Raw genomic sequence first — 11,897 nt, forward strand, 5'->3', positions numbered from 1 at the left:
AATTTCAAGTTTTTATTTAGTTTCAAATGATCCGAATTAAATCTTGGAATTAAGGGAAAAAAGGTGTTCTGTGTTATTCCAGGTTATATTCTACCCGTGTACCAAATATGATAACAATCCGTCCAGCAGATTTTGCGTAAAATAGTAACAAACATACTCACGAACTTTCGCATTTCTAATATTACTATAGGTTACACTCCGCTTCCACCGAGCGCCACGGGTCGACATATATAATCTAATAGGTCATAGATGATTATAATCCCAGAACGTTCTTCATACAATGTCCTCGGCCGCCATTGCAAATAGGAAATGCGATATTAATCCACATCGTTAAATTGTTATAACTTTGGAATCCAACCAACGCCGGCTGGCATATCTTCGGCTACGAACAGTTCTCAGACAAACTTGCTACGAATTTCGTCAGCGTAAGATTTATCCTAACTATATAATACATATAACATTATAAACAAGTGATCCGTCCCGGCTTCGCTCGGGTAAAACCATAACGAATTATACACCTAAACTTTCCTCTTGATTTAGATGCGGATTTTTTAATAGATACAGCGATCTGTATCTATTAAAAAATCCGCATCAAAATCCGTTGCGTAGTTATAAAGATCTAAGCATACTAGGGATACACAGACAGCGGTAAGCGTCTTTGTTTTTATACTTTGTAGTGATGCGAAAGTAAGTTTGTTACCTCTTCACGCTTTATCTGCTCAACGACTCTTTAGGGAGAAGAATAACTAGAAAATGATGCACTTGATTGTTATTTTTACCATCTAAGTGTTATGCTGGATGACAATAATAATAATGTTCCTCTGAGTGAAACTTCTAAAAGTACGCTTATCACTTTGTTCGCAACATAAAGTTTATGAAATGTAGCCAATGTATCGGACATGCCCAAAAATATTTCAGTCAGTACTAAACATTCTAATTTAGTCAAACAAACGGATTTCGCACACGCCGGGATTCAAGAATTCCCGGGAAAGTGGAAACTCTGATTAAAATGTACGTTCCCGACGTTTATTTGGACAAAAATGCTTATTCTGAATGAAAATTACAAACTTATTTGCAGCGTAAAATACCTTTTTTTATCAAAATGTTGAACTTTCATCATACTAGACATAAGTCCGTACAGTATGCATTGTCGTGCACCATTAATGATTCAATAAATACTAATAATTAGTTTTTTATGCAGTAAATACTAAGTTAAGTAAGAGATAAACCACGTTAAGTTGTATTAATAATAATTTTAAAAGATTTTTATAAAAATATCATTTGTGCCAAAAGCTCTTATTGTCATCAGAGAGATCTTGTACTAATTAACGTCTGACAAAAACCCATGTCCGTGCTATAGACCGTTGCGGAGTTCCCTGGTTGGGAGCTAATCGTGGGTGAACCATCAGGTCATGCTTATTATTGTCCTGGAAACTGAAGCGACGTGGGAAATTCCAACTCTGTAGTGTACGGTGTCTATTAAAATAAAAGCTTGTAAACATTTTGTTTCCTGTTCCGATGTTTGCTTGCCGAAGTTAGGTAGAAATAGATAAAAGAAATATATAAGTAAAGTAAGATTTGATTACAGACAAGATGGACAAGCAAACATCACTAAATAAAAGCTTGTAAAAATAGATGACAAATTAATATGTACAATGTAATGAAAAATGTGGAGGAAAAAAATAAATGATATTTTAACTTTTTTTGTTTTTATTTCTTTATAATTTCATAGGAACCTGTCATATTTCCGATTGTTATTTTCCGAGTCTAATAAACACGAACTTATCATTACATAATATATACTCGAAGTAGCACATTGTTGACGAATGTTTCCAAAAATATTCAGTGGCCGACGAGGTGCAAGTGGGCGGCTGAATAACGAACGATGCGTGCACCCACTGAATTATCATTGTAAAGATTTTGGAGATGGTATATAATGCCAGCTCCACACTGTCGGCGAACTAGGACACAATGCGAATGCGTGAACATTGCGTATTTACCACTACGAACAACCACCAATGTATATCGAATCCGCCATGGTTGACAAACTGTTCGACGGCAGTGTGGAACCGATATAATACTCTTGATTCCAGGTGAAGGGAGAGAAAAGCATGAAATCAATAGGTACTCTGTACGAAGTACTTACTAAATCCACGGAGAAAAGTGACTGGGAAATTCGAAATCTGTTAGGCACTGAAATATGTCATGTAGATGACCTAAGAAGGTAATCGTATATTCGCGATATTTAAACCGATAGTAAAAACATTAGTATTAAAGCGATAACTATCGAAACTATGATAACGGTATACCTTCTATATCGCGTTATGATTATGGTAAAGGGTGATTTATAAATAAATAATTCTTTATGACATTAAACATGACATTTATATCGCTATTATTATTTTATATCGGTATGTAAAGCTCTGGCTATTAGCTATAGCATTATTACCGTATTCCCGATTGCCCAAGGTGTAAACCAATAATTAGTCAAGTTCACAACATCACATATTTATAGATACTTGAAGTTAGCATGATACCAAGCCAAGAATAATCAAGTTTACTTAACAACTTCTTTGCTATTCCTTCTAAACAACTGGAAAACTTTTCCATCTTGAGAGGTTTCGGTTAATAACATTGGTTAACTTGCTGCCTTGGTTAACAAGTTACTGTGCTTTACCAGCGAGATTATTTATATAACTGCTAATGTACAAATATAATATATAGATTCGTCCAAAAACGATGAATTTATATTCCCACAAGCCGTGCCCTGTGGGTTTGTTTCAATGATTAATGGATTTAAGCATTCCTGTCATACCCGCAAAAATATTTAGTCTGATCGGTTGTCTTATGGCTACACCACACACACACTATCGCCGAACTCAAACATATACCTACCAGATTGAATAAACATTGCGTAATGGCAAGAGAGCTTTAATTTGCCGCAATTAAAAAAGAGCAACTTATACATACCGAATCTGCCAAAATTCAGCAAGCTATATCGCGATAATGTATGCCTTTAGAGGTACTATAGATTCAGCCTAGCCTAGGACCTTAAATGTAAAAAGTGGCAAATCAAAATCCACTACACTGTTAAAGCTTTTCTATATAACGGCTTAGCCGTAGTGCCCAATCAACGTAGGTGCATTACATAATTTCTATGTGACTTTTTTATCGCAAGGAAAAACCAGCTATGTACGGAATCGTCGAAAATTTTGCAAACTATTTGCCGATAGTGTATAGATAGCAAAAACAAGTAATGAAAATGTGTAGGGTAGCGACATCTAACACTATTGTATTAAATTTCTTTAACTCTAAACAGCGCCCTCTATCTTCGGATAACAAGATGACATGAGCTTAGATTCACACCTAAAACTTTGAGCTGGTCATTGTTTCGACACTATTTCTGGAGATGGCAGGAATTGTTGTATTAGAGGTGTATTAAAGGTACAATGAGTTGATATTTTAAAAGTATTTACTACTGATTATATTTTCTTATATAAATAGTTGAGATAAATACTTATATACAATAAAAAAATGTTAATGGTATAGTTGCCAGACGCGACAGGATATTCATTTGGCAACAAAATATATCTATATTATTAGAACGTTATTAATATATTACGTTGGTATTAATCAAAGGTTGAAGCTGTCAATAAATTAATGAAATCTATCGATCAAATGAATCAAGATCACATCCGGGCGATGTGCGTCTGCGCGGTGGTGCGCAAAGTTATTCCCAGAGCGTGAGGCGCGGGTGACGGGCGGGGGCGGGGTGCGCGGGAGCAGCGATCAGTGTGTCGGCGCGCGCCGCCGCCGCCATGGGCAACCAACACTCTGCCGCACACACGGCGCTCAAGCCCAGGAAAAACGTGCACTGGAAGTCCGCAGGTAAACACCCTTCGACCTTAAACCTTCTCATGAACTATACACGATAGCCGCCTCACATCAACCCGCATCGGTCGCGACCTGAGGCCCCTGACTACGTTTCTATTTTTAAAAAGACTGCGCGCTGCGATTTCTAAAGCGTGGCACAACAAAACAAATCGTAAGACCGTCCGCGTTCATGTAACGATTATCACACGTCTAATTTTGTTAGAGTTTTATGCCAAATAATTTTATACCAGCAAACTACCGAGTTCTGGCACCTGAACACCATCAAATCTAATGTAGGTACTTAATGAAATTTTCACATAGGTGTTGTTGCAATTTCAGGGCGGCCGGCACCGCCAGGAAAACCGGATATCATTCCGATACTGACTGATGAGGAGCCGAACGCAATCACTTTGCGGTGGGCGCCCGCGGTACACGACGGGGGCGCGCCGCTGCAAGGGTACCAGGTGGAATGCAACCGTCTGGGGTCCCCCGATTGGATCCGCACGGCGCCGCCCATCGTGTTGCGCCCCGAGCTGGTGCTGACGGGGCTGGAGCCGCCGCATCGCTACCAGTTCCGCGTGGCAGCCTTGAACGCCGTCGGCCGGTCTGAATACAGCGAACTCTCCGACGTACTCACGGTTAGCTTCGAACGAGGTGCCCAAGAAGCGCCCATTTTCCTCCAGCATGTTGATGATGTGACTGCCCTCGAGAATGACAAAACTGAATTCCGAGTAACTTTTACCGGTGCGCCGACCCCTACAATCGCCTGGTTCAAGGACGACTATGAAATATTCAGTAGCCGACGAACGGCGATAACGACCACTGAGTCTTCCAGCGTTCTTATTTTCCATCAAACCTTGGCTAGTGACGAAGGTGAAATCAAATGTACAGCCACAAATCGCGCGGGACACGCAGTCACTAAAGCGCGACTCGCTCTAGAAGCTGCACCTAAATTACGCTATCCGCGTCAGTACGAAGATGGATTACTTTACGAAATAAACGAAACGGTTTACTTAAAAACCACAATCGTAGGAAAGCCAGCACCGACCGTTGAATGGCTACATGATGGGCAATCGATAGTTGTAGATGACCGTGTAGAAATTACGAATACGCCTAAATTTTCTGTGCTAAAGATTCACTCTGCGCGAAGAAGCGATCGCGGAGAATATCAAGTGCATGCAAGAAACAATATAGGAGAGGACACTGCCGCTTTCTTGGTAACGATAACAGCTCCACCAGACGCGCCCAAACGAGTATCAGTAACACGGCAGGTGGATAAGTCTGTAACGTTGGACTGGGAACCACCAGAAGACGACGGCGGTTGTCGCATAGGAAATTACGTAGTGGAATATTACCGCACCGGGTGGAACGTGTGGTTGAAGGCGACGACTAGTCGCAAGACGAACGTGACGCTCTTCGATTTGATTGAAGGGAGCGAGTACCGCTTCCGCGTGAAAGCTGAGAGTCCTTATGGTATGAGCGCACCGAGCGCAGAATCTGCGACTGTGAAGATACCCGGGCGGGCTGTGGACGTAGAGTTCTTAGCGGTGGAGTCAAGGATCATAAACGATGCTCTGACGAAGGAGGAGGGCGTAGTGACACGGGTATCGCCGGTGCCGCGCCGCAAGCGAGCCAACACTGCGCCGGAGGCTGCGCCCCCGGCCCGCGTGCCCCGCACTGAGTACAAGGATCCAGCGGGCAGCAACGAGTTCATGCTCGTGTTGTATCCAGACAAGGCGGATGATAAAGCCGGTAACTATCCATTTATATTTCTTAAGCTTAGTTATCTAACTCATAATTGCAAAATGTTTCATCAGCTGCGAATGAATACTAAGATGCAGTAGGTAATTGATGTTTTGAGCACTATGGTACAGTTTATTTTTATTCAGAATCAAGATGAGATTTTAGTATGAATCCGGTTAATAGGTACCTGTTATAATCGAGAAGTTAGTGAGAATTTATGTTTCATTTCATTATTCTGTATTGAATGTCGCGTAGCTCGACAAGTCTATTAGTTGCATTAATGTAATAACAAGTGAAGTTGTTACATTAATGCAACTAATAGCATATAGTATCACGCTTTGCAGACTGCAAACTATTCAAGATCAATATTATTCACCTTGTTTGTTATCCCGTCGCTTCTAATAGTAACCTGCAGACTCCGGCGATTGTTTATCTTACACGGTCATAAATACTAACATTTGCTAAGCGAATAATAAATACTAAGTCATATCTAATAATAATATGCCATATTTCAGGAAACTTTTTGCCTTTATTATAAGTTTCACTCGCTAAGCGAAATTCCGGCTAATTCTTAACTTTGTCGCCCGATTCATCATGCCACGCGGTCACACCTAAGGGCCCTGGTTCGAACTGGTCAGATGTAGATGCAAAAATTATATAGGCATGGAGGGATAGGTACTATTATAGTTCCAACCTGACTGATATTGTTAGATGATGGAAGCATATAAAAGGAAGGAGGAAACAGAAGGAAAATACTTAAGGGATGTGTGGAAGAAAGGGAGGCTTTTACCCAGCAGTGGGACATGGGTACATAAGTAGAAAAAAAGCAGCAATATATCAAACAAAATAGTTAATGAGTTGTGATATATTATTACACCTATAATTTAAAGCTACATTTTGTTAGAATTTATTACTAGATTAAATTTAGCTAAAAATTCCAAAGAAACTCGCCGATAAAAGCTTTTGAGCTATGGTATAAAGTGTGTCTTTGAGGATAGAACCCGGATCGGCGCGTGCGCATATTTAGACTATAAATAAACAGCGCCACTAACTGCTTCGAGACTTACGGAACTGCGTAATGTTGATATGCTCGCTCTTATATTTTTGAGGAAAGCTACTTTTAATTATTTTACTCATACTAAATCAACTGGAAATGTCTAAACAGTTATAGAAATATGGTAATTTACACATGACAAACCAGCTGAATTAAAATCTGTATTATAATGACGATTTTTTAATTATTTAAGAATAAAAAAGATAAGATGCGAGACTCAATGAAGGTAAAGATTTCTCGTAAGTATAATTGTCTAGGTACTTATGAGTTACCACATGAATTCGGCGTTTATAATATTACAGACTACTGCTCGTAAAATTAATCATTAACAAGCCATGCGACAGAGTTTTGTTTGAATTTAAATCAAATGAGAGAGTGTGTGTGTGTAAATAGGTATGTAACTGTTCATATATCATATAAAATTGATTTTCACGGAAATGACACTTATAGAGATCAATTTAATAGATTCTAAAGTTTTAAAGTATACCTGTAATATAAAACAGCATAGCATAGCGTTCTCAGATTTATCAATCCATTACCTTTCATACAGGCAAAGCTGATAAGTCATACAAATGTATGCGATTGACTTGCAGCCAACTTATCTAATGTAATTGCCATTACAACACAATGATGAGTGACTAATTTATCATGCGAATTAATTAATATACATTTGTTTTTGGCGGCTGTAATGAACTTGAAATGCAAAGCGAATTGCTGAGTGATAATATTAGAAAAAATCACGTGACAAACGTGAATAATTATAATTTATATTTTTTCAGAAAAAAGGAAGTCGTTCCAACTAGATCTGGAAGACGCGCTCTCCCCGCCTCCGATATCGCTGTCAGCTCCCGAGCTCAGCTCGCGCTGTATCATGCCGTTCAAAGCGCTCCGCAATGCCGTCAGCTCCACGGAGCTACTACACGAACGAGCCATGGCACGCTTCTACAAGGCTGTGCAAATGAAAGAGGAACAATCCAAACACAAAGACGATAAACCTTCAAAAATAGATATCAACACTGACATTCCGTACAATAACCATGACAAAACAAACGACATTATAGAAACGACAAAACCTGTAATAACACCAACTACGAAAACACCAGAGATCTACATCAAGACGGATTCTATTGAAAACAGACAATACAAATATAACTCCAGGCAGGCCTCTCACGACTCTGAAACTTCAGATAGCAGATGGCAACAAAATAGTATGTCATTTGATGAAGATTACACAGCCAGTACAGTTTCAACAGATGGAGAAAATTCAGAAGAGGAAGGAAGCCTCAATGGAGAACTTGATATAAGAAGTCAATATTCAAATGAAGAAGATACATACCATCCCAGGGACAAAACGGCACGTCGGTCACCTTCTTATATAAAAGAAGAAATTGAAGAAGAAGAAGAATCCGAGCGAGAAATTGTTAAACCGTTACCACTTCCTGATCCTAATTTTGTTCCAAAACCAATATTAAAACGTAGGGATTTAGATCAACCAGAGTCTAAACTACCACAACATACAGGGACAGCAAATTACATAAACTCAATGGAAGAGAAGGTAAAACCTGAAGAAAAACCCAAGAAAGAAGAAAAAGTATCAATGTTCAAAAAATTCACCAAAATGCCTGTCCAAAAACCTTTCCAGTTTCCAAAAATACTGTCTAAAAAGGAACCGGAAAAACAAAAAGAAGAAGTAAATGTATCAAATAATGCTAGTAAAAAACCAAACAACGTAGAGACAATTCAAGACAAAGTAACTGATGAAGGTAGGACGGTCATAGACTATTATACAAATATAGTCAAAGAATATGGAAGTCAAAAGAAGTCCTCTACGACACTTTACACCACAACTGAAGACTTGAAAACGGTAGCGGAAAAGCAAGAAAAAACTGAGTCTTTAAAAATTCCTGTGACCGGAGGAAAGAGAATAGTCAAGCAGAGGAAAACGCAAGCAAATAATTCTAGTGCTAACAAAGCTGCGAAAACAAAGCCTAAACAAGCAAATTCTATTGACAAAACAAATTTGAATAAAAAACCTGGTAGTGAAAAAAGTAAAATTATTAAAAAGGCAAATTCTACTCCGAAAGCACAAGACAATCAAAACGTATTGCACGAAAGTAACAAAAAATATACCCAGCAAATAGTTCTAAAGAAGACGGAACGAGCGACTATTGTAATACCAATAGACTACCAGGAATTAGAGGAGAAAGCTAAAGTGACTGTGAGATCCGCGATCGACTACACGGTAGATATGTGTCTTCTTCTCCTGGCCTTCTGGGTATACTTCTTCAAGGACGAAAGGCTTGCCATCCCCTTCCTCATACTCATCATCTACCGACAGCTGCAAGAGACCTTCCTGATGAACATCCCTGAGTGGGTTAGGCGCCACACTCCCAACTGGATCAAGAAAAAGACATCTTGACCGTTTCCAAAAGACATATTGTGCGACAAATCTGATTGTATTGTGAACATTGTATGTTGAGTGATATGTGATTTACTTATATATTTAATATAAACTACTCTTTTGTGTTTACAAATTCATTTAAAAATAATAAATGATCTAAAACTAGTCGGTCATGACGTCGTAACTATAAGCAAACTTTTTGAAAATCTGTTTTTTACAATTCTTACAATGTTAGATAATCGTTTAATTACTTATTTTGTTCCAAAATTAGCGCGTTCAGTTCAGCAATTCAGAATCCCATGTACAGATTGCGTCAAAAGAAGTCCGAAGCGAAAAGTAGTCGACCCTAAGTTATGTCATATTCGAGACAGGGGACTCGTTCTCGGTGTATACTACAATGAAAATATTTCTATTGGTGAAAGTGCGATTCTTACAGCTAGTGCCCAAAAAATGGATAGAAAGACTGGGGGGAAACTATGGAAACTGCTCAAGCTAGCCCCCATGCCGAGACTCGGGGAACACAGGGTTTTCTTTGATCTAGATTCAGATTACGCTTTCGTAGCCGTTGCTGGTCTCGGCTCTGAATGTTTGTCCTACAATGAAACGGAGCAGCTGGATGAAAGCAAGGAGGCCATACGGATAGCGGCCGGTGTAGGCTCCCGGGCACTGCAAGAGATGCATCCGAGACACATCGACGTGGAGTCGTTCGGCAACGCGGAGGCGGCGGCCGAGGGCGCCGCGCTCGCCACCTGGCAATTCCGAGAATACCGGGCCCCAGATGTTACACGAAAAATCCCAATAATCAGACTGCATCTTCATGACGACTGCGACTACGTGGGATGGAAGATGGGTATGTTAAAGGCCGAAGCACAGAATTTGGCTCGATTCTTACAAGAGATGCCTGCTAATCTACTTAATCCTACAAGTTTCGCAAAACTTGCAGTCGATTTGCTTTGCGAACTAGATATTAACGTACACGTGAAGACTCAAGGATGGGCTGCGAGTAGAGAGATGGGTGGCTTCGTTGGTATAGGAAAATCATCAGTGCAACCTCCACTATTTGTAGAGATCGGTTACTTCGGAGGTGGGCCATGTAGCCGGCCTGTTGTTTTGATTGGTAAAGGCGTAACATTCGATAGCGGATCTTTAGATTTGAAATCAGCTAAAGAGTTAAAATACATGAGAGGTGACATGGCAGGGGCCGCCTGTGTTCTGGCCGTCACGAGAGCCGCCGCTAGATTGAAATTGCCCATCAACATACGGGGGATATTGCCACTTTGCGAAATCATGCCTAGCGGGCGCAGTCCGAAATTCGGCGATGTTTTTACTGGTGCAAACGGCAAATCTATTCATTTAAGATTGCCTTCTAAAGAGGGGCGCCTGGTAATAGCAGATAGTTTATTATACGCAAGGAAATACTGGCCGCAATTCATTGTGGATGTCGGGACTATGTCTAAGGAGCTGCTGGATACGTTGGGTGGAGCAGCGTGCGGATACTATACAAATTCCGAGCAGCTGATGAATTACACGCAGACTGCGAGCAGTCACACGGGCGACCGCATCTGGCGGATGCCGCTGTGGAAGTACTACGAGAACCGCGTCCTCAACTGCAGCACGTGTGACGTGGCCAACACGGCCCATCACCAGTACGGAGACTCTCCGAACTGCGCCGCTTTCCTCAAGCAGTTCGTGTGCGACAGCCAGTGGATGCACTTCGACACGTACAACATCATGTACAGCAAGGGCCACGACTTCGCGTACCTGGGCCGCGGCATGACGGGCCGTCCCACCCGCACCATCATCGAACTCATGTGCCAATTAGTTGCCGATTCTAAATTGTAAACATTTTATATAATGTCAAGTCTTTTAAGCTATATCCATTTGTAAGAAACATATTTTCGAAAGTTGTCTACTGTCTATATTGCAGTTGTAATAAAAACTAAAAAAGATTGATGCAGCATCTTATTTATTTCACACAATTTGGAAAGTCCTATCCGTTAATATACTACGCAAAGTGATAATAAACTTAATTATTTATCTCTTTGTCACAATACGTCATAATGACAATAATCTTTAATTGGTATTTAGTTCGCTATTATTATTCCAAATTCGTATTGCTGCTGAAATAAATATTGGCCGCGTGATCTTAGGTGTCGATTACGTCATAGCATCATCTATCAATGACATCTATGTCGATGTCTATGCTCCAGCCTCAAACTATAATTTACCGACTTTGTTGAATGATATTGAAACATCTTTGGGGCATTTGGAATCGTTGGGGTCCATGATGTCCCTCACCCAAAACGTCTCTTCCCCAAAATATCCCTTTCCCAAATCACCCCATCCCAAAATATTGTGAAAACAACGGTTGACCTTGAATTTTAGTGGTATTTATAACAAAGAGCGAGCAAAATGATCTTTTAAAGTAGGTATGTTAATTGCTAACATTTGTCAGATTACAAATTGTCGAAAAACTCAAAAAATAGCGTTAACTCAAAAATTTTTGTTTCAAATTCTTCATACAAAATTTTTGTTTCAAATTCTTCGTTTGACGAAATGAAAGCTTTTTAACATTGAGTCTGAAGACCAAAACATATCACAGGATGTATCGTTATAATTTTTTTTCGATTCTTAATTGTAATCAGTAGTAGTTTAAGCGTGCTGTAAACGTTTCTTGCTTTCGGCGCGTGCGCACATCACTAGTCGGCGGACGGCGCGGCGACAACGCAGGGACTCCCCCGGATGGCAGGCGTAGCATCTCTCCAGAGCCTGCCTGAACTCCTCGCAAGGATAACTCGTGTAGGCCTTCTCTGCCACCATGTCAGC

The 11,897-nt window shown here is 40.2% G+C and overlaps 2 protein-coding genes across 2 annotated transcripts; both read left to right on the forward strand.

Annotated features, from left to right (window-relative positions):
• Window positions 1–3,733: 3,733 nt before the first annotated feature.
• On the forward strand, window positions 3,734–11,024 carry MnM (myomesin and myosin binding protein). The gene is made up of 3 exons (XM_053767876.1): window positions 3,734–3,888; window positions 4,213–5,625; window positions 7,450–11,024. The coding sequence occupies exons 1-3, from the start codon at window positions 3,819–3,821 to the stop codon at window positions 9,087–9,089; spliced, it is 3,123 nt and encodes a 1,040-aa protein (XP_053623851.1). The 5' UTR covers window positions 3,734–3,818; the 3' UTR covers window positions 9,090–11,024.
• On the forward strand, window positions 9,300–11,024 carry LOC128683229 (cytosol aminopeptidase-like). The gene has a single exon (XM_053768625.2). The coding sequence runs from the start codon at window positions 9,300–9,302 to the stop codon at window positions 10,911–10,913; it is 1,614 nt and encodes a 537-aa protein (XP_053624600.2). The 3' UTR covers window positions 10,914–11,024.
• Window positions 11,025–11,897: the final 873 nt, after the last annotated feature.

Source organism: Plodia interpunctella, chromosome Z (genome assembly GCF_027563975.2).
Source record: "Plodia interpunctella isolate USDA-ARS_2022_Savannah chromosome Z, ilPloInte3.2, whole genome shotgun sequence".
NCBI classification, from domain to species: domain Eukaryota; kingdom Metazoa; phylum Arthropoda; class Insecta; order Lepidoptera; family Pyralidae; genus Plodia; species Plodia interpunctella.

Bases quoted from the DNA above. Each gene is read 5' to 3' on its own strand.
- MnM (XM_053767876.1), top strand. From the start codon at position 3,819: ATGGGCAACCAACACTCTGCCGCACACACGGCGCTCAAGCCCAGGAAA. The intron at 3,889-4,212 runs GTAAACACCCTT...TTGCAATTTCAG, and splicing joins CGTGCACTGGAAGTCCGCAG to GGCGGCCGGCACCGCCAGGA. The intron at 5,626-7,449 runs GTAACTATCCAT...ATATTTTTTCAG, and splicing joins CAAGGCGGATGATAAAGCCG to AAAAAAGGAAGTCGTTCCAA.
- LOC128683229 (XM_053768625.2), top strand. From the start codon at position 9,300: ATGTTAGATAATCGTTTAATTACTTATTTTGTTCCAAAATTAGCGCGT.